At 57.0% G+C, this 23,914-nt stretch overlaps 7 protein-coding genes across 7 annotated transcripts; 2 read left to right on the top strand and 5 right to left on the bottom strand.

Annotated features, from left to right (window-relative positions):
• Window positions 1-763: 763 nt before the first annotated feature.
• MKK02DRAFT_41399 (RTA1 like protein-domain-containing protein) lies at window positions 764-1,934 on the bottom strand (the record flags this gene model as incomplete). Its single annotated transcript, XM_053091550.1, has 3 exons — window positions 764-953; window positions 1,020-1,094; window positions 1,144-1,934. 3 exons carry the CDS (start codon window positions 1,932-1,934, stop codon window positions 764-766), a joined length of 1,056 nt encoding a protein of 351 aa, XP_052941549.1.
• A 546-nt stretch (window positions 1,935-2,480) lies between these two features.
• Window positions 2,481-3,391, bottom strand: MKK02DRAFT_30777 (uncharacterized protein; the record flags this gene model as incomplete). The annotated part of the gene is made up of 5 exons (XM_053088133.1): window positions 2,481-2,723; window positions 2,779-2,998; window positions 3,047-3,077; window positions 3,115-3,237; window positions 3,316-3,391. The coding sequence occupies 5 exons, from the start codon at window positions 3,389-3,391 to the stop codon at window positions 2,481-2,483; spliced, it is 693 nt and encodes a 230-aa protein (XP_052941548.1).
• A 426-nt stretch (window positions 3,392-3,817) lies between these two features.
• Window positions 3,818-6,790, bottom strand: MKK02DRAFT_21147 (capsular associated protein; the record flags this gene model as incomplete). Its single annotated transcript, XM_053086368.1, has 9 exons — window positions 3,818-3,878; window positions 4,032-4,216; window positions 4,279-4,412; window positions 4,467-4,557; window positions 4,680-5,173; window positions 5,458-5,819; window positions 5,897-5,994; window positions 6,062-6,185; window positions 6,387-6,790. The coding sequence occupies 9 exons, from the start codon at window positions 6,788-6,790 to the stop codon at window positions 3,818-3,820; spliced, it is 1,953 nt and encodes a 650-aa protein (XP_052941547.1).
• A 580-nt stretch (window positions 6,791-7,370) lies between these two features.
• On the top strand, window positions 7,371-14,218 carry MKK02DRAFT_41397 (uncharacterized protein; the record flags this gene model as incomplete). Its single annotated transcript, XM_053091549.1, has 19 exons — window positions 7,371-8,201; window positions 8,317-9,135; window positions 9,272-9,532; window positions 9,643-9,882; window positions 9,926-10,267; window positions 10,341-10,633; window positions 10,689-10,821; window positions 10,876-11,117; window positions 11,172-11,262; window positions 11,316-11,490; window positions 11,541-11,842; window positions 11,887-11,998; window positions 12,051-12,153; window positions 12,209-12,483; window positions 12,531-13,228; window positions 13,274-13,306; window positions 13,350-14,016; window positions 14,068-14,126; window positions 14,183-14,218. The coding sequence occupies 19 exons, from the start codon at window positions 7,371-7,373 to the stop codon at window positions 14,216-14,218; spliced, it is 5,712 nt and encodes a 1,903-aa protein (XP_052941546.1).
• A 351-nt stretch (window positions 14,219-14,569) lies between these two features.
• MKK02DRAFT_35591 (concanavalin A-like lectin/glucanase domain-containing protein) lies at window positions 14,570-15,984 on the bottom strand (the record flags this gene model as incomplete). The annotated part of the gene is made up of 6 exons (XM_053089213.1): window positions 14,570-14,670; window positions 14,721-14,825; window positions 14,868-15,307; window positions 15,350-15,646; window positions 15,698-15,824; window positions 15,870-15,984. 6 exons carry the CDS (start codon window positions 15,982-15,984, stop codon window positions 14,570-14,572), a joined length of 1,185 nt encoding a protein of 394 aa, XP_052941545.1.
• Window positions 15,985-17,420: 1,436 nt separating this feature from the next.
• On the top strand, window positions 17,421-20,518 carry MKK02DRAFT_21052 (glycosyl transferase family group 2-domain-containing protein; the record flags this gene model as incomplete). Its single annotated transcript, XM_053086356.1, has 13 exons — window positions 17,421-17,626; window positions 17,669-17,723; window positions 17,766-18,287; window positions 18,321-18,443; window positions 18,477-18,907; window positions 18,951-19,190; window positions 19,235-19,358; window positions 19,404-19,513; window positions 19,613-19,821; window positions 19,868-20,005; window positions 20,050-20,134; window positions 20,184-20,289; window positions 20,336-20,518. 13 exons carry the CDS (start codon window positions 17,421-17,423, stop codon window positions 20,516-20,518), a joined length of 2,532 nt encoding a protein of 843 aa, XP_052941544.1.
• Window positions 20,519-20,992: 474 nt separating this feature from the next.
• MKK02DRAFT_21401 (fungal-specific transcription factor domain-containing protein) lies at window positions 20,993-23,504 on the bottom strand (the record flags this gene model as incomplete). Its single annotated transcript, XM_053086411.1, has 10 exons — window positions 20,993-21,128; window positions 21,187-21,276; window positions 21,333-21,670; window positions 21,819-22,181; window positions 22,241-22,481; window positions 22,531-22,662; window positions 22,708-22,737; window positions 22,786-23,093; window positions 23,214-23,279; window positions 23,337-23,504. The coding sequence occupies 10 exons, from the start codon at window positions 23,502-23,504 to the stop codon at window positions 20,993-20,995; spliced, it is 1,872 nt and encodes a 623-aa protein (XP_052941543.1).
• Between the last annotated feature and the right edge of the window lie 410 nt (window positions 23,505-23,914).

Below are 23,914 nucleotides of genomic sequence, written 5' to 3'. Positions count from 1 at the left end.
CTGACGCAGCTCGTCCTTCAGAGCGAGGATGATGGAACCGTCTTGAGCGATCCAGAAGGGGATGGCAGAGACCGCTGGCAACGTCACCTCCCGTGCCTCTGGTTGTAAGTATGCCGGGATCTAGAGCTGCTTACATTCCTTGTTGTCTGGCCGAGAGATGAAGCGCCAATCCTACTCGAGTCAGCCCATTTGCCACTCGGCGCAGAATTTTCTCATCTCCTTCGCTTGATAGAGCTAGCACGAGAAAGGTGACTCACAGGATGCTTCTTCCCATGCTTGTCGGTCCACTCCACCGATCCGATCGTCGTCCATCGATCCAGATTCATGTAGACCGGCCTGCCGCCCGTGAACTTTCTGAGCGGTTTCTGGACGCTTTCTAGACCCGTGGGCGAGAGATGGGGCGAGGTATAGGAGGGGATGGAGTCGGGGACGTTATACATCATGATCAGTCCTCTCTGATGGTGGTTGTAAGCAAGTCAGTGGGAATGTCAGAGATCAGGTCGATCGTGGATATGGTCTACAGGGAAACGGATCGTCACCTTGGCATGGCCTAAAAGTACTGGTGGATTCGGATCGAGGGCCATCCTTTCACGATAGCTCCAGTCGATCTTACAGCGATTTTGGAGAACAGTCGATCAGTGAAGTTAGCTTACAGCAGAAGAGGTCACAGATATATGCGGAAGTCTAGTATGTTGAGTTTGAAGACTATGTAAGAGGCTTACTATTGCTACACGATTGGTCCGAGGGACGTCACACGCCTGCACTATCCGCTCATGCTCGCATCTCCCCTCTGCGCCCCGATCGTACCCTGCTCCGGTGGCGTCGACGTCTGGAGACCCTTCTTCTCGGCGTCGGCGGATGCGGCCAAAGCGTTCTTCTTTGGCTTTCGAAGGATGGGGAAGAATATGGCGGGGTGGACGACCGTGAGGAGTAGGACGGCGATAGCGATCATTCTATGCGATCAGCTTTCGCGATACTCGCGCGTGGGTTGAAGCATAGCCCAGCAACGACAAACTCACGCTCCGTCAAGAATCAGGAAGAGAGTCTCGTTCTGCATCAAAGTGCTTCCCCAGCCCAGCGCCATCTCCGGTATACTGAAGAGTCAGCTTCATATCTCAAAATTGGTATGTCAACGGTACTCACCGGTAGACACATCGAATCAAGATCGCAAAGTAGGCAATGATGATGGCGTAGAGGTATTTCTGAAACTTGGTCTCCGGCCATAGGCCCGTTGCCGCTGCCTCTCCCTCCTCAGTCCCAACAGAGTCCCTCCTCCTCACTCCCTGCATGATGTCACCCCTCTTCTTCCCCGCCCTATACCGCAGCCAGTAGATCACCATCAATCCCCCGCAGAACGCCATGTTGGCCGCCTGGAACGCCACACCAGCGACCAGCAGTCCCGTCCCTGCATCGAGCAGCTTCTGGTTGGGGACGTTCCCGCTGGTCGCCCCGGCCGATACCGCTCCGCCGACCGCCTGAATGATGATGGAGATAAAGTCCGTCCCGACGAAGACCCAGGGGTACCATTTGGGCTTGAGCACCGAGTACCGCGGATCGAGGTAGATGACGATCCACTTGAAGGTGACGGATATGGCGGCTGCGACCATGGTAGGCGCGAGGATAAGCATAAGGAGTTGGATGACGAAGGCGGGGTAGTTCCAGACGGTGCCGATCCGTGTCATGCTGATCCGTGCGCCGTAGCCCATGATTTCAAAGGCGGTACCGATCCAGAGGAAGATGGAGAAGGACCAGGTGCGACCCCATGCGCCGATCCCGATTTGAGCAATGAAGCATATAGCGAAGAAGACCGTGAAGAAGATACAGGCGCCGAGGTTGAAGTAGTCGCCGTAGGTGGTGGCTTCGACGGGGCATTGAGGTGTAACTTGGAAGCAGGTTTCGTAGGAGGGGCGGAAGCCAGCTGCTGCTGAGGCCATGTTGAATGAGTGACTGATGAAGGAGCTGGGGCCTTGATGTATATACGCCTGGGACAGTAGAAAGGACGAGGCGATGCCAAAAGGATCGAACGATGACCAGTGTCTTTCTCAGCGATGACGTGGGTCTCGGTCACTCGGTCTCGGATCCGAAGCAAACTCGGCCGCCGAGTAGAAAGTCCACATTCCTTTTCCCACTTCTCCCTCTGACGCGTGACGCGCCTACATCCCGACTATGGGCGTGCATAAGTAGGATGTAGGGAGACTACGAGTGAGTGGAAGCTAGAGATGGGTGACCATCCAGATTTCAAAGACGGGCGGGGCGCTGCAAGTCCAGCCATCAAGCAGATCCATACTTATACTTTTACTGGTTCTGTGTGATGTATTGTGAGACGCAGAGCGCTTAAGCAGCACGCGTTCATACAGTCAGCAAAGATAAGAGAGAAGGGTATAGGAGGATCCCCTCATGACTTCCCTCCCGAGTCTCAGAGATTCAAAGGATCTCAGTGTACGAGTTGGCCATCCGTCCATCGATCCTGAGCAACTCCTTCAGATGGTCCCATCAGTGGCTGCCTGCCGGGCCACGGTTCGAAGCACCCATTCTGCCGCCGCGAATCGATACCCAGCCCGGTCTCTCACAGCCTCACCGACGGCTTTGGTGCTGTTGCAGGACTCGTAGTCGCGGGTGAACGCGGCCAGCTCCGGTGAGAGAGTGCTGCTGTCAGGACGGCAGTCGCGTGAGAGGATGACAGCGGACATGGGCCACGCTTGGCAAGTCTTCACCGCTGCGATCTCCTTGATTGCGTAAGTAGTCTCAGCTCTGCTTTGAACAGACACGAGTGCTTACCTCGATCGTCATCCCGGCCTGGTAATCAGGGAACACCGTGTCCGTGGGAAAGCCATCACCGAGATCGATGAAGACGAGGGTCGTAACCCCTGCTGGGCTGTCTTCCGCTCCCCACGCGTCGTAGGCCGTGATTGTCTTGGCGCCTTCGGGAACGACCAGTAGGCAGTCCTGCCCCAAGCTGTGGGTGATCAATCGCCTAGGAGTTGATTTAGCTGCGTCGCTGCATATATACGCTCATGACAAGCCAGTGTGGCAACGGATGACTGACCCCTCATCGTCTATGGTACCCATAGGGAATGCTACAGGTGAGCGAGGCCGGCAGCACAGGACACTCACACAGATTCGACCCAAGCCCTGCTGGGGTGCCGTCCTGGGATCGAGTCTCATTGGGGAACACCTTGAACTCGGTTCGGCCATCGGTGTCCCGAAAGAAGGGCAGAAGTGCAGCCTTTGTGGTTCCTATAGAGATCAGTCTATAGTCAGTGGCTTGGACTGGCAGGTGCGATCGTAACCGGTACATCAACAGTTAGCACGCACCTTCAGTCGGAGCGTTGGACATCAGAGCGGAGACTCCACGGGCCACAGAGCCGAAAAACTGGGTGAGCTGTTCCATTTGCAGTATTGTCGTGCTGGTATGATAGATGCAGTCTGGCTGATGTAGTATGCGAGTGAGGTCCAGACTTGTAAGAGAAAGCGGAGAATGATGTAGGATGAGAGAAAACCGCACCGCCACTCACCCTCTTTATACCACCTCCGCGTCGCCATGAACGCATCTCCATCCTTTCATCAGCGACAGATGACGAGTCTGTTCGAGTCTCAAGCAGCCGATCCCTTCATTTTCGCCCCCTTCGTCGGCAAGCATCGCAAATGGGGTGATCAGTAGAGCCACGTTATGTGGCACCAAGTCAGCGATCTATCCCGGCCCAACCCAAGCCAGATATTCTTCATCCAGATCCACACGGTCTATCCTTCTAGATTAGCCCAAAAACCCCTATATACAAACCCTCCCTCGTCCCTTTTTGTATCTGCAGACATAGCACTACGTGTAGGTCTTCTTGTAGCTCGCTTCCTCTCGATCGTCCGCCTCGAGCCTAGAATATCTGGGGTGTCAGCATGGTCCCCATACCCCTGGGCTGGGCCGCAGCCGGGAAACCAGATATCTCCCACCGCCCTCCCCGTCTCTTGCTCTGCTCTCGCCCCTCTTTCCATGTCCCATCCCACCTCTCAAGATAGAAAGGAGAGGCAGAACTCACTCAAGTAACAGCCTAAACATATACGCCTGCATATCCTCCCACCTCCAATGCTCAATCCCAAACTGTCTCCCTTGCTCTGCAATCTGCCGCGCGAGGTCGTCATTCCCACCTCGGCTCCGACCGTCCGGGGGACCGATAAAGAACGAGAGGATAGAGAAAAGGTCCGAGTAGTCTATCTGCGTAGGCTAAGGAGTAAGCTTCTTGCCACACCGAAGTATAGACCCGCGGTGGGAGCGAGACAACGCACAACGTAGTGATACCAAGGGATCATCCAGTCCGACTGCCACTCCTGGTAGATCGTAGCCTTGATGACCATACTCCCCGACATCAATAGCCGGTGGAATCGGGATGACCACCCGTTTCCGTCGACATCGAGCGCGTCTGGTGGGTCAGCTACATGTTTCTCAGCCCATCGACGCGCATGTCTTAGCTCACATTTGTACTGGACCGCCTGTTCTGGCGCGACGCGAGGCTTGAAGTCGATCTCGGCGGCCATCTCTTCGCATGTCCCGTCTTCTTTGCTGCACTGAGATAGTCAGCTACAACTCCAGAGGTCAATGCCCCCTTGATCATCATACCCGCCGTCCCCTCCCGGCCCGCCAGCATCTCTGTGCGCCCTTTACTGAAGTCGTAATCAAGTCTGCTCACCTGATGCGGCTGCCCCGTCAACCCGACGTCTAGATACGTATCCACCACCTTCCCCTTACTCCACTTCTCCCACTCCCACTCCCTCCCTCTCTTGACCCAAAGCCCCACATCCTCCTCCTTCTTCCCCCCTTTGCCATTGGCTCCTCCACTCTGCGCCAAAAAGTGCAATTTCATGCGATGACTATCCCGCCAATCATAATTCTTTCGATGTGAATAATGGTCCCCCGTCGAACTCCCCCTCCAGAACAATTTACTCTCCGTCTTTTCATCCCAGGGCGTATATTGCGCCGCGGCGGTCGAGGAGGTGTGATTCGAGTACGCCTCGAGCGGGGTGGTGAGGAGACTGGGATCCCGGGAGAATTTGGATAGTTGGAAGAGGGGGCGGAGGACCGATTCGCGCGGGAAGTCGAATGAGTGGGAGCCGTGGGTTTTGAGAAGAGAGGGGGCGGAGCAGAGGTCGTATGTGGGGTAGGGATCGTGGATGAAGGTGATTTCTGGGGATCAGCTGGAGTGAGTGACGAGGTATGAGCAGGCCGGGAGATGAGGACATGGAGAGGGAAAGACGAAGCCTTAGAAAAAGAGACGGGCGGAAGAAGAGACAGAATGAGACCACCATGATCCCCAATAGCCCGTCTATATGCACCCTATGCACCCCGTACCCGCAGCCTGCACCGGTCTCCTTACCTGGCATATACCCAGAACACCTTCTCCGGCCTTGTCTCCATAACGCCGACCCGACTGTACCCCTCGCCGACAATCACGGCTGAAAATGACTCACCGCTCTCCTCCTCACCCCACGCCCTCCCCTTCTGCCTCTCTATACTAACATTCCACCCCCTCGTCCCCTTCCCACAAGCATACAACATCCCCTTCTTCCCCGCCGTCCCATCCTTGCCTTCATACTTCTTCAACTCCTTTTCGTCAAGATACCCACCGCGAGCAATGACCGACCGAGCCGCTTTGAGCTGTTCGTCGCCGACGAGCCAATTGCCCATATCGTGGTCGGACACTGTAATTTTGAGGGGGAACGGGAGGAGGGTGGATAAGGGCGTGAGGAGGTGGAAGAGGTGTCGGCCGCGGAGAGAGACGGCGCGGGGTCCGGTCATGGAGGGTGTGGCGGTAGGGGAGAGGGATATTTGGCTGGGGGTCAGCCCGGCGTTCACTAGTACTCGCAGGTCAAGGGCAGACTAGAGCTGAAGGAGTGGAGAAGAGCGTACTATGAGTGCTCTTGCGTGTCGAGCTTCTCGGCCCGTTTCCGGAATTCGGCAGGAGAGAGGGCAAAGTACGGCTCGATATCGCGCTGGATTTGGTCGTACTGGGAGTCAGCTTTGTTCTCACCGTTGGGCAACCCGTAGACGGCTTGCAGCAGATGAGAAGCTCACATCGTCGACAATCTTGACACCGTGCTTCTTGCAGAACTGCCACCATACTTCAAAGCCCTTGGGTGGTGGGCGATTGTACCGGCGGACATACTCGGTGACGGCTTGGGGAAGAGTCTTCGATTGGCTGGATGTCAGCGGGGGCGCATGTAGCAGAGAAGAAGATTGGGATGGGTAGATGGATCCAGCAGGTAGCTGGGGGGATACAGATCGTCTCCCCTTTCCCTCTTCTCCCCTCTGTTCGTTCACCTTCCCTTTGCTCCCCTCCCGACCCTACTCTCCCTTTTTTAACCTCCACTGATACTCCTTCAACCCGAACTTGACTCACCTCTTCAACAACGCCTCCCACTTTTCCTTGCCCCTTTTCATCAACTCCTCAATCGGATGCGTATCTCTGACCTCCTTAACCCTCTTCCTCTCCCTCTTCGGCAGTATCCCCGCCCTTTTGATCAACTCATGAGCCGCCTCCCAACCCCTAACCAACCCATCTGGACTATACGCCAGCCCTATCTCTTCCCCTCTTCCTCCACCTCCACTCCCCTGTCTCCCTCTGGCCCATCTCCCACCTGACGGTGTAGCTTCCCCCGCTGGATGATATATCGGCGAGGAGAGAAGCTCCTCTGGTAGTTGAGCGGGCGCGGCGAAGTAGAGGTAGTACACCCCAAAGAGGGATAGGAGGGTCGTGATGAGGCTGAACCGAGTGAGACGGAAGCGAGGAACGCGGCGGATCATCATGACTGAGCCGAAGTCAGGCGCGTCTCCTGCACGGCCTATGAGGGATAGCGAGTGGTCGTGTTGATCTTTGGATCTTTTGATCGGAGAGCTTGAGCACGGGGGCGGGAAGGAACGCAACAGCTTCCGACGGAAAGAGCTCAGGCACGCGGTATGGACCGGGAAACTTCCGCAATGGGAAATGTTGATCAGTCTTGAGGCTTGATTAGGACCACTCTATGCGCCGTTTGTGATGATAAAGGGTTGAGTTCATTAGTAAATAGCCCCCGACGATCCTTATTTTGTAATGGATGCGGCTACTTGCTAATGATAATTGTGGTAACACCCTTGATGACATCACTGACAGCGTGTGCCTGAATTAGATTTACTTCGCAGCAAGCTTGGGATGTCTTGGATCTTGGACACTGGTTTCGTCGACGTCCCCCTTGCTTGAGTCATCTGTGCTCTGTCTCAGTACACACCCAGCCATCTTGTCCTCCATCCCTCTATATCTCTCAGATCTCATGCCTTCTTGATACCTCATCTCAACCTACCAAAAAACAGCGGTCCCCTCCTTACCCGCCAACCAACCCCTCCCAAAATGTCCGAATCCGAAGGACGCGGTCGGGGCCACGGCACCGCCCAGCCTGGCGGACCCAAGATCACCAGCCTCGTCAACCATCTCAAAAGCCACAAGGGCGAAATGTCGGACAGCTCGGACCATATCATGGGAATGAAGCCGTCCAAGGCTCTGCCTAGTACGGGTCTCAAGCGGAATACGCAGGAGTGGAAGGATAATCACCCAGAGGCGGCAAGGAGGAATTCGGAGGAGAGAGTACGTCGGGCGAGGGGAGAACAAGTCAAGGCCGAGAAGAAGGAAGGGAGGTCGAGAGCTTCCAGCTCGAGCTCGATCCCTAGCCAGGCGACCAAGGGGGAGGATGAGCGCACGGACGCCGAGAAGGCCCAAGCGCAGGAAGGGGCGAGGGGCAGGGGTCCAGGCGCGCACGAGGCGGAGATCCCGCAGAAAGAAGGGTGGCTGAGCGGTCTGCTCAACTCGGCATTTGGGACGGGTACGACCGAGGAGCCGGCCTCGCAGGAGACCTCTGACGGGACGAGGACATGGGTCGACTCGCCTTCGTCCGAGTATCAGCAAGGGGAGGCATTCGCTGCTCCTCCTTCGGCTCTCGGCGGTCCTTCAGCTGGCTCTTCATCGGCCAACAAGGAGGCGGGCTCGGACGACAAGTCGGAAAAGAAGGACGGCGGGAAGCAAAAGAAGGCGTCGGAGGAGTATGAGGGTCGAGATAGCGAGCGGGAGCGCAAGTTGACGGACGAGGCTGGTCGACGTCCCCATGGGCTCCCGCCGGTCAAGAAGGAGGAGAAGCCGGGACCGAGGACGGAGATTGTGCTTGATCCACGGATCAGCCATATGCACGTGAGTCGCCACATCCTTTCCATCCATTCCTTGTCATTGCGCCTTTCCCGTCCTTCCTTTTTACCTCGTTTCAAGACTTCACTCAGGCTCCGCTCGAAAGAAGCTGACACTCCAGTACCACCAGCAACGCGAGTACACCCCCTCCGGGCTCCAAAAAGGCCCTATCCTCAAAGTCTCCGCAGACGGCGAGTCTGAGCACCCACCCGGCGAGAGCCCCGTCCCCTCTCGTCAACCCTCATTCGCCCCTCGTCCCTCCACATCGGACAACGACCTGAACGCGACCTGGGAATCCCGCTCCAAGGCCCGTCTACAGGCATACGAGAAGGGAATGAGTCCCAGCTCTGCCAAGGAGGAGGGGACATGGCGGGGAGCACTGGACGGTGGCTCGGACAGCGAGACGGGCGGGGGCGGGAGTGGTCGGAAGGCGCTAGGAAAGCGGAAAGAGAGCAACACCAAGCGGTTCAGCTCTTTCCGGCACGATCGGGCAGCCACGGAGCGCGGTATCCACCCACACGAGGAAGAGTCGGACGGGGATGGGGACCACGCGGCGGATGGGGAGGACAGCGCGGACGACGAGGGCGGAGCGACACCTACCGAAGCTACCAAGCGGTGGAATATGCTTCGCGCGCGCGTCCTCCCTTCGCGTACGGTCACCAACCTCGGTCCTACCCCCGGCGCCAACAAGACCTCCGCCCTCGCACCGACGGTCATTGCGTCCCTGCCTATCACGACGGAGCTCATGGCGGGTCAACTGCCGGTCATGATCCTCAAGACGTGGCTGGATCGGGACGAGGATGGGAATCGGGCCGTCCCGGTCTTGCTGGGCAATCTGAGGTTTAGGGTTGGGGATAGTGTGGGGCTCAAGGAGGGCCAGAACTCCGGCAAGGAGATGTTCAAGCTGGAGTGCGAGTATGGAGATGGGGCGGTGAGATGGGTATGTCAGAGTCTGACTTTCTCCTTCTTCAGTCCTCCCTGTCCTCTGATTCTCACTCTCGAGACCCTGCTCCCCCTCTTTGGCCCTCTCATTCCGGCTCTCGTTCTCCCGGGCTTAGAGCTCAGCTAACCCCCAGGTCATCTACCGAGAGCTACGCGACTTCCTCACCCTCCACACCCACTACAAGGCCGCCAACATCGGTACCTCCGTCCCCGGTATCGCCTTCCGTACCTCCCGACACGTCGATATCCCCGAGTTCCCCAAAATGACCATTCCATACCTCAAGAACATGCAGGGCAGGCGAGGCGAGGAGAACAAAGGGATGAGCAAGGCCGAGTTTGCGCAGGCGGGGAGGGACGCATTGCAGCGGTATTTGGTCGAGCTGATTCGGTCTGTTGTGAGTGCTCTTCCTCCTTGCTTCCTCATCTCCTCTTTCCGCCTCCCTGCAAGCTGCATCGCAGACTTGTCGATCAGATGCCTCTTAGCGGAGCTGGCGCTGACTTGCAGATCTTCCGACCCGAATCCAACCGTCTCTGTAAATTCTTCGAGCTCTCCTCCCTCACCCTCACTCTCGCTCCTCGCGGTGGATTCCAAGGAAAGGCCGGCTATCTCAAGATCCCGGGTAGCAACGCCTCTCGCCGAGCCAATCAGCCAGGTCTAACCCCGACCAGCTGGATTGCCAACCGAAAGTCCAAGTGGCTGATCGTCCGTGATAGCTACTTTGTCGCTACAGACGGTCCGGAAGCTGTAAGTCTCCATCTCTGCCACTCAGACCAGAGCTGATCCCCAGACCGAGATCTATGACGTCTTCATGATCGACGAGGACTTCACCATTGAGCGGCCTAAACGAGTCTACCGCGCCGGTCTTCACTTCATGACGGGCAAGACCAACCTCACGTCGCATCGCAAGACCCAGAGCAAGGGTGCCGCCTTCGAGGAGCACGGAATCGATACGGAGAACCCCTTTGCCGCTGAGATGATCATCAATAATGGGGAGGGACAAGGAGAGAAGGCGACGGCGCTGGATGCGAAAGATGGGGAAGAGGCGGATGCGAGTCATCATACCTTCTTTATCGTCAATTCGCAAAGGAGGTTGAAGCTCGTCGCGAAGAGTGCGAGGCAGATGCACCAGGTCAGTCCGAGCTCCTCTTCCTTCTCCTTGTCTGCTGTCCTTTGTGCGCGGTTGGAGTGATGCTGATCCCCAGTTCATCGTATCGATGGAACGCATCGCCGCGCAATGCATCTGGGCCGGCCGAAACCGATTCGACTCGTTCGCGCCCCTCCGCGTCAACTGCTCCGCCCAGTGGCTCGTCGACGGCCGAGACTACTTCTGGAACCTCTCGCGCGCGATCAACATGGCCAAGGAGAAGATCTACATTCACGACTGGTGGATCTCGCCTGAGATCTACCTCAGGCGGCCGGGGAACGAGCGGTACAGACTGGACAATCTGCTCAAGCGCAAGGCCGAGGAGGGCGTCAAGATCCACATCATCGTCTAGTGAGCTCATCTTCCCCCTTGTCATCTGAAGTGCGGACAGAAGCTGACAAGGCAGTGCCGAGGTATCTGACAGCTTCACCCCGGTCGACTCGACATATACCAAGCGCACCCTCGTCGGTCTCCACCCCAACATCATGGTCCAGCGCTCTCCATCCCACTTCCAGACTGGAACATTCTACTGGTCTCACGTGCGTATCAGTTGACGCCCCCTCTCCTGATCTAGGCTGCCGCTGACCCTTCAGCACGAAAAGATGTGCGTCGTCGACGAGACTATCGCATTCATGGGCGGTCTCGACCTCTGTTTCGGTCGATGGGACACGAGTCAGCACGTCCTCACCGATGAAGACTTTTCGGAGCCCAATGGTCCGAACGGTCCAGTATGGCACGGCAAGGATTACTCGAACGAGCGGGTAGCCGAGTTTGCTCAGCTCGATAAGCCGTGGGAGATGAGTATTGACCGGAGCAAGGTGCCGAGGATGCCTTGGTGAGTTGACGTTCCCATCTCGAGGTATGATGCGGCCACCAGCTGACTCTCTAGGCACGATGTCGGAGTCCAGATCGTCGGTCCTCCCGCCCGCGACCTGTGTCGGCACTTTATCCAGCGGTGGAACTTGCTCATCCGGACTAAGGTGAGCTTTCGCGGCTTCAACGACCTCCGAGGACATCCAAGCTGACATGTTAGAACCACAAGCGAAAGTATCCGTTCCTACTTCCACCTCCAGACTTTGTCGACCGGGAGCTAGACGACCTCAAGCTGCGGGGAACGTGCGAAGTGCAGATCTGCCGTAGTGTGGGGCCGTGGAGTATGGGCACGCTCGAGAAGATTGAACATTCCGTCCAGAATGCGTACATCAAGTGTGAGCTGGTAGTTTGTCGTGATCGACAATGAGCGCGAGCTGACTCTCAGCTATCGAGATGTCGGAGCACTTTGTCTACATCGAGAACCAGTTCTTCATCACCTCCACGATCGTTGACGGTATCCCGGTCGAGAACGGTATCGGCGACGCCATCGTCGACCGGATCATCAAGGCGCACAAGCAAAAGACGGCGTGGAAGGCCTGTATCGTCATCCCTCTCTTGCCCGGATATACCTTCCCGATCGACTCCAGCGAGGCGAGCTCGGTCCGTCTTATTCTGGAATGCCAGAACCGGACCATCTCGAGAGGGACCAACAGTATCTTTTCGAGGTTGAGGCAGGAGGGTATTGACGTGAGTTGATTCCGCTGAGGGGAGGAAAAGAGCTGACCAAGTAGCCCGACGAGTACATCACCTTCTTCTCGCTCAGGACCTGGGGCAAGTTCAAGTCGGGCGTGTTGACCACGGAGCAAGTGTATATCCATGGCAAGACGATGATTGTGGACGATCGTAAGCTCCTTGATCCTCAATGGTGCAGCGAGATCGACAGCTTACCCCGCAGGACTGGTCATCATCGGCTCGGCCAACATTAATGAGCGGAGTCAGCGGGGCGACCGTGACTCGGAGCTGGTCTCTGTCATCCGAGACACCGACATGATCGATGGGTAGGTTGTACCCAGCTGGCTATGGTCTTACCGATGTGCTTAGCTGACCCCGTAGTACCATGGCCGGCAAGCCATTCAAGGTCGGCCGATTCGCCCACACCCTCCGTATCCGACTCATGCGGGAACACCTCGGTATCGACGTCGACTCGATCGAGGAGGATCAGCTCATGTCCCGCGAGCCTGTTGCGGATGATGACGAGATTGAGGTCTGGGACCCGGACCACGAGCAGGAGGACGGAGAAGAGCAGGCGTCGAGGGGTGTTACCAAGATTAAGCGGAGGACGGCTGGGGAGCGATTCGCTCGGACTGTGACCAGCGGGGTATCGAGTGGTGAGCTACTACTTCCTGCATGTTGCGCGGACAAAGCTGATGTATAGTCACCAAGGGTATCAGCGAGAATCTTGCCGCTCGCACGTCCAAGGTCTCCACAACCATCACTCGTCCCATCGCCAATCTCGTCAGCGGCGATACCATTGCTCACCACAACGTCCCCGGTACCGGCGGCTATGGCGACCAATCCGAGCGAGAAGATTACGAAGGCGGAAAGGCGGTCGCCGGTTTCGCCAGCTCCATGGTTCCCACTCTCGAGGAGAAGACCATCTTTGAGCGTCGCCCTTCCGCCACCCACACCAACGGCAAACCCCTCTTTGACATGATCGACGAGGAAGAGTCGTCCAGCTCTTCGGGTCAGGTCGGTCCTGCCCAGGCGGAAGTACCAGACGAGGACGCCAAGCACGGCTCGTACATCCCCGAGAAGAAGAAGGAGGGTGGGAAGGGTGTACCGGTCGTGCAGAAGAGGGAGGACGGGCCGGAGCGATTCGGTGCGCCTGCCAATGCCGTAGCTGGGGATGAGAGTGCGCCGACCAAGGGGACAGAGAGGGCGGAGAAGGGGGACAAGAAGGAGCAAGCGGCAATTCAGGCGAGGAAGACACTGCGGAAGCACCTCAATGCTGGAGTGGGGATGTCACCCTGGACCATGCCTACTCCGACACCCCTCATCGACCCCAACATGTTCCACGACCCCCTGGACGACCAGTTCTGGAAGAGCATGTGGATCGCTACTGCTGTGCACAATGTGAGGCTTTGTGTGCTTCTTTACGAGCTCAGGCTAATATCCCAGACCGAGATCTTCCGCAAAGTCTTCCGTTCTATCGTGAGTCATCATCGATCTAGCTCAGCACTCCGCTGACATACAGCCCGACGACATGGTCACCTCTTGGGCTCAGTACAAGGCCTTTGCCTCCCACGCCGAGAAGTTCAACATGGCCCCCGTCGACATTGCCGGACCCGGTACCGACGAGCCAGCCAAGGTCGTCCACCAAGGAGACGGAACGCACGGCTCGGGCGGCGGCGGTAGCGGTGGCGGCTCGCTCGGTCAAGGTCAAGGCGGAGATGCTCGGAAGCCCGGAGACAAGCCGTCCGAGACGCGTGAATCGGATATCGTCGACGGTAAGCCCCGCGATACCCTCAGCGGTCTCACCAATGCCATCGCGGGTACCAACCCCGCCAGTCCGTCCCACTTTGACGCCGAAGATATTCCGGGCGTATCGGCGTTCCAGCGAGCGACGGCGGGTATGGGTGTATCCGCGTCGGAGGGTATGAGTGGAGGACACCCTGGGTCTGCGGCAGGACCCGGCGGGAACGGGGGTGGGAACGTGACGGGAGGTGGCGGCAAGACGAGGGGACCGCCTGCGCCTATCATCCAGTCGGACGCGAGTCAGGCGGCTATGGCAGACTCGGACAAGAAGGATAAGAAGGAGGACAAGGAGGAGTCGAGGCAGCCTAGTGCGGCGGATCGGGCGTTCCACGAGTGGGAGAAGGAGCAGATGGAGGAGCTGCTGAATGAGGTCAGGGGTCATCTCGGTGAGTCTTGTTAGACTGGACTATGCGAGAAAGTACGAGCTGACATGGCAGTGATCTATCCTACTCGTTTCCTCGAGGCCGAGGATGCTGCTCACAACTTCCTCTTCAACGTGAGTCTACCCATCCTGCTATGGTGTCTTGCGTCAGGCAATAGCTGATGGTTCAGTCGGACAAGATCATGCCCTTGCCTATCTTCAACTAGGCCACACCCCACTCGACACTGTATTTCTAGCACGGCTCCACACCCCACTCGACACTGTATTTCTAGCACGGCTCACATCACCTCGCATACACGGAGACCTAAACATATACGGCTGGATCTTGGGGCTTGTCGACACGATTAATTTGACTTGGTGGACGGCTATGTATACATGCTCTTCTCAACTCCCCATCTAACGCATCCAACAAGCCTATTGATACAACACGCCTACTTCGAGATCCTGCTGACCCCGACCGTGTAGTGTCCCTATACAGCCCAGCGTCCTCCTCCGCCGTTTACCTGCCCCTGCCATCCTTTCCTGCAAACCGTCCCTCCTCGACCTCTTCGCCTCCCTTAGCACGTCTTGTACATCTTGACGCTCTTGATCGCCATCCCCCGCACCTTGGGATCCGTCGGCCAGGTCGGCAGCCACCGGTCTTTGGCAGTCCAGAAGTCTGAAAGTCAGCCTGGGCCAAGGTGGAGGATAGAAGTCAATGAGACTTACCAGAGGCAGCGAGAGGAGAGGAGTCTTGCCATGGCTTGTTGCCGAGGTTGTCGGGGAAGTATGTGGATGTACCGCCGACGCCGAGACTGAGCTCGAGATAGAAGGCTGAGTGTCAGCCAAGTCCTATCCACTAGAAGAGTCACTCACGCTGATCGAACGGAGCTGCCTTGTTGACACTGTTGAACCACGGATTCTCCAGCTTGGCAATGTTCCCGCCCTCATCCGTGTAGAAGGTAGGATATTTGCCTCGGTCCCAGAAGGACTGATCAAACTTGACCGTCAGAGCCGTCTGGACCTTGTTGTCGATATACGTCATGAGGTACTTGTCGTTCCACTCGAGCGCGTACTTGCGGAATCCGCTGGCGTAGCCATTGACCTTGTCTCGCCGGATACCCCACGTGCGGAAGTACGAGTCGAAGAGCAGGTGCGGACCCCAGTGGACAGCGGACTGCATAAAGTCGCTACCGAGCTCGCCGTATCCGGGGCGGTTACCGCGTGCGTTGATGATGTCGATCTCGCCAGACTTGGGCCACGCGCCGTAGGTGTCGTTGACGGGCATGAGGCGGATAGCTGGCCAGATCCAGTCACTAAATGTTAGCGCAGCTGAGGCAGGAGAGAAGAGCACTCACCCTGTTGGCAGCCTAGCGACAACCTCCACCTTGCCATATCGGATCGAGAACTTGCTCTGGAGCGTGACGCCTTGGACTGGGTTGATGACTGTGCCGAGAGTAGAGTTGGACTGGACTGCGCAGTGCGAGACATTCTTGGAGGAGCAGGTACCGTCCGCTGTGAGGTTGACCGTCGCGCCATTGATGATCGCGTCCGCTCCGAGATGGTCGGCGGTGAGAGTTGGAACGAGGTAGAGGGTGGAGTCGGTGATGAAGGAGTTGTTGGTAGATGCGGTGGACCACTGGAACTTGCCGTTTCTGCGAGTCAGCCATATCCTGCCCAGCCGTGCCCGAAACACAAGTACTCACATGCCTCCGTCAAGAGTGATATCGTGATTCCAAAAGTAGTCTGATATCGTACTCCCGGAGAAGTCATCCTCCATGACCATGCAGAGATTCTCGAGCCTTGGGATGGACATGTACGCCTCGACACACACTAGCGATCAGCTCGGCAATCCTGCAAGTAGTCTCAGTAACTCACGTCCAGCTGTGATTGCTATCCCTGCCAACCATCCCGCCCAGAACAGCCACTTTGCCCAACGATGCGCCGGATCCTTATACTTGAGCCATGGTTTGGGTATCTCTGTAGTTAACATGGTGCTTGGACGTGGCCTCCGGAACGCCTGTGATGCCGACCGCGTCATGTTCTGCTTGCGGCTGCTGGCGAAAGCCGAGGCGCCATGCAGGAGGAGGTCTGGGTTGCCGGTCGTACTCGGACGAGACGAGATGGAGGGTGCCGAGTACCGGACCTGCAGCGAGGCTGGCTTGTTCTGTGCGCCATCGTCGAGGTTGTAGACGGGGTATTGCTCGAGGGATTGACGGCCAGCGTCGGCGGGGAAGGGGTGTTGGAAGTGAGGGCGCTCGTCCAGAGGGGATTGTGAGTGCTTTTCGTCGCTCATGAGTGCTGTTCTGATGTGATTGAGATGGTGATTGATAGAGTCTCTAGAGGATCAGTGTGTTCAGCCTTTCAGCTTGGCTGCAATCTCTGCTATCGGTCATAGCACCCAACACTTGCCGCAAACCGCCGCTATGCCGTCGTCGGCATGACGGAGGCGGAGGCGGTCCAGGCACCACCGGCCATGCGAGCCCATGTGGGGGGGCGTACGACGGGCGGATGGGTGGTCACCGCTGGCGCCAAGGTTAATTATGACGCTAGTGAAGCCTGATGTTTCGGATGGTCGAATATCGGGGTATACTCACCAGTGCAATTTCTCCGCGACCAGCGCAAGTCAGGGCTGCCGGCTGATCTTCGCGATCCACCTCGGAGACATCTGCACAAACACCTCAACCGGTCGCACAACCAGCAGCAGCCAGCAAGAGATGAGCCGCCAAAGCCAACCAGTGACGAGTGCGAGTGGTATGCATGCGACCAGTGCCGTGTTCTCAGGTGTTCTCGGAGGAATTCGGATGTAAAAGTAGAAGGCAGAGAAGAAACCTGCGACGCCACCGACTGCAACTGACGCAAAGGGCCACATTCCTCGAAAACGCCACCCGTACCTGACCCGTACCTGAAACCTAACTGATGAGCTTTATCTCCGTGCCTCGCCATCTCTCTGCTTGTGTTTGGACTTTACGCTCAAAGCCACCATCACTACTCCGCTCACCTGCTATCATGCTGCATGTCCACATCCGGCTAGAGGGAATTGTCCGCTGCAGTGACACCGGCTGAGACTTTGCGGGAATGGAGATAACTATCGAGATAGATGACTTATCTTGGGGCTAGAGATGTGCGGCTATTACTGATCTGCGCAATCTCCTCCACCCATCCATCAACTTGACGACCACCTCTTGATCTCTTCTGTACTCGCCTTTTATCTCAATGAGACTACTCTCACGCCTCAGACGCACCTCCCCCGCCCAAGCAGTCCTCCTCGAACCCTCCCCCATCGAAGAAAAGGATGAAGACGTCTTCGACACCATCCCCGTACTCGTCAAGTTCGACGACGACGATCTCGAAGGGGACGAGGCCGACAATGCGGCTCTCGACGTCGTCGCGGATATGCTCTACCGGTCATGCTGGCCACTCGGATGGATGCCGTTCAAGCAGGTGGAGTCGGAGCAGTGGCTGGATGAGGTGGTACTAGGGGTCTCGATCAGGTCGGATGATGGGGTTGTGCGGTCTTGCCCGGCGGAGCACGAGGGTCTGAGGGAGTTTGAGGAAGGTGTGGGGATGCTGCACGCTACGGTGGCTCTCAAGTTCACCTGCAAGGCGGTCGAGTACATGGTCAAATACTACCTGTAAGTTGGTTGATCTGACTTGCGAGCTTGGCTGACCGAAAGGGATTCTCGACCGGAACTAGCCGAGCTATGCCTTGACGCCAATACCCGGATCCAAGTAAGTCCGCCCTTCACTCTTGAAGCTCTCGCTGATCCTCAGGTCCTCGAAACAATCTCCCATCTCGGTACCGCCCGCAAGAACCAGTACGCTGCCTTCATCCGAGACGACGCCGTCCTCGTCGTGTGGGCCGATGCGGTCGACGAGCTCATCCCTGCCGCCTCCAAACTCGAGAAGGCACTCATCTCCTTCATCTGGTCTAGCGACAAGTCTGGCAAGTCTCGCCCTCCCCTCTTCACCGACCACAACGCGGTCGCAGCCATCACCGACTACCAACACGCCGGGGAGGAGGAGGATCCAGAGAAGGCGATATGGATGCAGGCGAGGAAGGACCGGCCAGTGGTGCTGATTACACCCACAGTGGTGGGGCTGGCATTCGGGACAACGATGGTGCTGCTTGGATTGGCCATTCGTGAGTCCTTGCTTGAGGCAGTACTGATCTCAGGCTCTCTCTTGACCCGATACCTGTACGATGGCGACTGGACACGTTGGTTCCTCGTCTTTACACTGCCAGCGGCATGCCTCCTCGCCGCTTTCCCTTGTGTCGTGCTCATCACTGCTATGGTAAGTATTGCACTCGGCTGGAGCTGACTCCAGGTTTACATCTTCGGACCCATCAGCCATTTCGACAAGAACTCTTACTACTACTCGGCCATCCGTCCAGACCGCACCAAGGCCAAGGAGCTCATGAGCATTACTGTTCAGCTTCCTGTCTACAAGGTAAGCACCTCGACTGGTCGAGCTGACGTTCAGGAGGACCTGGACGATGTCATCAAGCCCACTGTCGAATCCCTCAAACGCGCCATCACCACGTTCGAGCGTCAAGGCGGCGTCGTCAACGTCGTCGTCTGTGATGACGGTATGCAGCTCATCTCGGACGAGCAGCGGGCCGAGCGGATCAAGTACTACACCGCCAACAACATCGGCTACTGCGCGCGTCCACCTCACGGTCAGAACGGATTCGAGCGGAGGGGCAAGTTCAAGAAGGCCGGCAACCTCAATCACACCAACAAGATCAGTCTCTCGATCGAGCGGTGGATGGCGCATCTTCGGCCTCAGCGATATGGGATCAGGGGCGAGGAGGGGTGGTCAGAGCAGAATGAGCGGGATCTATATGTCGAGTGTAGGGAGATTGTGCTGGAGAAGACGCAGTGGCCAGTCTGGGTAGAGGGGAATATCAGAATGTACGTGTCTCTGCTTGGAACTTCGGCTCGAGCTGATCATCAGTGGCGAGATCATCCTCATTATCGACTCTGATACCCGTGTACCCGCCGACTGCTTCATGGACGCCGCTCTGGAAATGCTCGAATGCCCTCAAGTCGCCATCATCCAGCACTCGTCCGGTGTCATGCAGGTCGCTCACCACTTCTTTGAGAACGGCATGGCGTTCTTTACCGATATGATCCAGATTGGTATCTCGATGGCTGTAGCGGGTGGAGATGTCGCACCATTCGTCGGGCACAATGCGTGAGTCTCTTACACCTTGAGCAGGGGTCTGAGCTGACGCGCAGTTTCCTCCGCTGGTCGGCTCTGCAGGAATGTGCCTTTGTGGACGAGTACGATGGGTGCAAGCGGGTCTGGTCGGAATCGCATGTCTCGGAGGACTTCCAGATCGCCTTGAATGTTCAGAGTAAAGTGGGTCACACCACATTCTTGGCTATGAACATAGCTGATCAGCAGGGTTGGACAGTACGATGGGCAACATACAACAACAACGAGTTCCAGGAGGGTGTCTCGCTCACTGCGCCGGACGAGCTGTCGAGATGGCAAAAGTACGGGTGGGGTGTATCGTGAGTGTCTTCTCGCTACCACCACTCTTCTCGCTGCTGTCTTCTCTTTCCCTCTCTGGCTGCGCTCTTCTTCCCGCTAGGTCTCAGCTGACGCTCCAGTGAGATCACCTTCCACCCGATCACAAAGTGGTACAAGCACGGCGTATTCACCCCTCTCTTCAAGACCTTTATCCGCTGCAACCTCAACCCTCACTCCAAATTCTCCATCCTCGCCTACATGTCGTCCTACTACGCCTTCTCGAGTGCTTGGGTCGGTACGATCATCTCCTTTGTTCTCATCGGTGTCTTTGTCCGAGTGGATACCTTCTGTGAGTGCTCTCTACCAGATCGACAGGGAATGAGCTGACAAGCTAGATGTCGATGCCTGGAGCACCTTCTTTATCTGTGTCTTGCTCTTCCAGGGTCTCAGTAACGTCGCCCTCTGTATCCTGCGGTATCGACTCAAGATGCCGAATGCTGGGTCGTTGGCTCTTAGGCAGATGTTCCTCTGGCGTGAGTAGTTCTTCCCCGATGAGTCTTCTGAGCTGACTCTGCAGCTGCGTTCTTCACCGTCTTCTTCTCGGGTTTATCCATGCCTATCGCGACTGCGCTCATTGCACATCCGCTTGGTATCGATATGAGGTGACCTTCTCCGTCCTATCACTCTTGAAGGATCGAGCTGACTGGACAGCTGGTCCACCACGTCTAAATCCGTCGAAAAGTCCAACTTCTTCAAGCAGCTTCCCAAGATCTTCAAGGGGTTCTGGCCGCAGATGCTGGTCTCGGTCACAGTACTCGTGAGTCTCCCCCTCATGCGCTTTTGGACGGAGCTAACGGCTACAGGGTGGAATGATCGCGTCCACGTCGAGCCTCATGCCTGCCGAGTACCGAGTCGGTGACTTGACAGCCATCATCCCCCTCTCCATCTGCTTTGGATCACACCTGATCTGGCCCCTGGTCCTCGACCCCTACCTTACCACCTTCACTGTACGTCTCCTTAATTTGGCCGATGTGGACTCCAGCTGACTTGGCAGTACTAAGCGCTGTGCGCATATGACATCTGTATACTATGACCAACACGGGCCGGCCGGACTCGTTATCTTAAGGACAATCTTGGTTTATGAGCGTGTAGCATCCCCCACCACCTGTACATCTACCGCATCCTTACGAACTAGCTAGACTTTAGAGGATGCACCACATCCAACATGTTCGGTACTTTGTCCTTCTCATCCCCTCCCGCCGTCTGGCATGTACAGCAGCTTTGGCAGTGTTCTGACAGTCTACGCTGGGGGGCCTAGCATCCGCCCATCACGCTTCCTTGGTACCTCTTTCGCAGAGCAAGCCCGCTGAGTAGGACCCAACTTATCGATCTCCGCCTCGCTACTGCCGTCAACTACATGCAGGTGGTGTCGCTAGATTATACAACCCGCTTGTTCCGACTGACGAGCGCTTGATAGAGGGGTACAGTCCGACAAGATGCACGTGGCTACAGTACCAAGCTTAGTCCAAGAACGGTCTTGACTCTAGTCTCCGGAACACCTCTGTCGGGAGCAGGTCGTCCTCTGACGCATCGTTGTATCGCCAAAACTCGAGTAGCGCTCTGCAGGCGGCGGCATTGTCAAAGCAGGCGTGGGGTCTACTAATCAGCTCGAGCTCATGCAGGCAAGTCAGGCCGGGGGTTGAAGAGTACTCACTCAAACTCGCAGAGCAGCTCCAGAGCGGCGTTGCGGGATGGATCACCAGGGAACATGCTGAAACCAGCAGCAAGGATCGGCCATGTCATCCTGTGGAGTCAGCTCAAGACCCCGTCCGTTCTGATGAGAGCAAGACGCCAACTCACCAAACAATCCGCCCGTACCAAGCCAATACCTCCTTTGCAATTTCCATAATAGCCTTGACCGCCTCCCGAACCCTTTCTTCCCCCATCGGCAGTCTGAACACCTCTCGATACATCCTCAAGCGGAGGGTATGCCGATAAGCATGATCGCCCGCCGCGGTTCGGGGATGCGAGAGGATGAAGCTAGACGTTGCCTCCCAAGTCTCGAACTCGCGCAGGAGCCCGTTGGCCTCTTTGGCGGCAGCAGCTGCGGGCGTCATCGATGCGAAGAGGGAACGGCTTGGGGAGTGGTGGAATGACGATGGTAGGTCCGAAGGGGAGTGACGAGCGAGTAAGGGTGGCTGTCGCAGGGGTGCGTGACTCAAGCGAGCGACGGCTTTGGGTGGTAGGCGTAGCTGGATGGACGAGGAGTCTGGGATGGTATGTCCGATAGAGGGTTCTTCCGCGACGTGATAGCAGTTCTCCCGGACCGTCGCCAGTAGTCGGCACACCTGCCTGATCAGCCAAGACCTCCTCAGCAGAAAGAAGAATACATACCCGAGCAATCACAGTCACAGTATGCCTTGATATCCCGAACATCTTGTCCACACTCTCCCACTCTTCTCCCTTGTTAGACCACCTCTCCATCTCCAAATACCACCGCTCGAACCCCTCCGTCAGGATGCGCGGCGCCTGATCCGTTGACATACAGCCAAAGATCTCGCGAGTTGCGAGCTGTTCGAGGCAGAAGCGGCGGAGGGACATGCGGTCTCGGCGCTCGTTTTGAAGTAGAGAGGCGGGTCCGCCGAGTCGGTCGAGAAAGGAGATGACGGACATGAGGTGCTCGTGCCAGAGGTCATCGGCAGCCAGGCTCTGCTATATGAGCTCGGGCGTTCAATTAGATACTGAGTCGAGAGAGTCGCCGAACTCACGCTAGCAATGGTACATCCCAGCAGAGCTGCCAACACTACATCCAGCTCCTCCTCTTCTGCCATGTCCCTCGGACCGCCCTCCCACACCTTGGTCCGCTTCACAAAGGACCAGACTTGCGATCTCGCCTGATAGGTGACCTTCCAAGCTCCCAGAGCGTCTTTGGTCGCCCCACTGTAACGTAGATGTACTGCTCCGATGGCGAGTAGAGATGTTCGGAGTGCGTCTTCGGCGGGGCTGACTCTGAGCAAGTCAGCAATGGGATATCTAACGAGCAAGCAGAAGAACTCACTCTGGAAGGGACTTGAATGCCGCTGGAGCATGGAAGAGGATCCAGGGATTCCAAGGATGACGACGAGAGTCATACGCCATGATGATGCGAGAGCTGTGGAGGAGGTAGTGTCGCATGACGAGGCGGTCGCTCCTGTAAAATCAGCTCAGTCCATCAAAGCAAAAGTAGACGACGCACACTCGAGGGAGATAAGGGGCCAGGAAAGCGCTATCCAGTCAGCATGGGCATACCTGAGCAGATGCGTGAGAGACTTACGGGTCGGCCATCTGTTCAGCCTGGCGCTCAGGAGCCAGCAGTAAGTCTGAGAAATCGTCCATTCTTGACTGGCTTGATGTCGCCGGACCGGCCGTACGAGCTTCGAGGGACGCAGCGCGACCGCTGCCACTCCCGCTAGCCTCTCCAGCATGGGCGACGAAGGGGTAGTGACTCTGCGGCGGATGCTGAAAGGGGTCGTGGAGCGCCTGCGGGTCGACCGAGGGAACTTGGACGTGCAGGTGGGATGGGAGGATCTGCTGTAGGACGCTGAACGAGGTAGATGGTTGGGATTGGCCGCTCCTGTCCGACTCCTTCCCCTTGCCACTTGATGAGGGAGGATGGGTGAGCGCGTACGAGGCATCAGGACCATTGTCGAACAAGGCGTCAAAGTCTGGCACGTCCAAAGATGTATCGCTTCGCTGGCTGACCGCCCGACCTTCTGGGACTCGTCTGGGCTTGTTCCTGTGCCCCTCGCCAGGCTTTGGCCACTCACACTGTATATCAGCTCAACTCCTATCAGCTCGACATACACAGAGTGGCGGGGAACCTACCACCCTATCGCCCTTCTCGCACAAAACACACAGCGGCTGCCGCTCATCGCACTTGATCTTTCTTCGCCTGCATTCAAAGCAGCCTCGTCGACTTCGAGCTGGCTTCGGAGCAGGACCGGCGTCTCCAGAGCTCGTAGCAGACTCCGCGCGGTCTGATATGGGGGGCATAGCGCTCATGCTGCATACCGAAAGATGGATAGATAGATGGATGGAGATAAGCGAAGGGGCGAGATACCCGAGATCCGCAAGGCCACAAGAATCATCTCACCCGCTATCTTTGACTTGCCTCTCGTCTTTGATACCAGCTATAGACCAACAAGTCCCATCTCTTCCCGGCTAGCGACGTAATCGAATGTCAAGGTCAGCGTAGACCAGCTTTCACTAAACTCCTCGTCTGAACCTGGAGGGCGCAGAAGGGTTCATCAGCGATCAGCGGACCGGTCCAGCTCCATCACGCCCGTGTAGTCTCCTTACCGGTGTACTTGCTGTGGGTATAGTATTACCATTACGAGGGGGGCTAAGTGCGCTGCTGATACCGACCTTCTGATGTGCCTCATACTGATCATCCCAGCATCTCA

This window comes from Dioszegia hungarica (assembly GCF_025882075.1).
Source record: "Dioszegia hungarica strain PDD-24b-2 chromosome Unknown MKK02contig_32, whole genome shotgun sequence".
Classification (NCBI taxonomy): Eukaryota; Fungi; Basidiomycota; class Tremellomycetes; order Tremellales; family Bulleribasidiaceae; genus Dioszegia; species Dioszegia hungarica.
The sequence above is the reverse complement of the archived record's forward strand: the minus strand, read 5'-3'. Positions and strand labels throughout refer to the sequence as shown.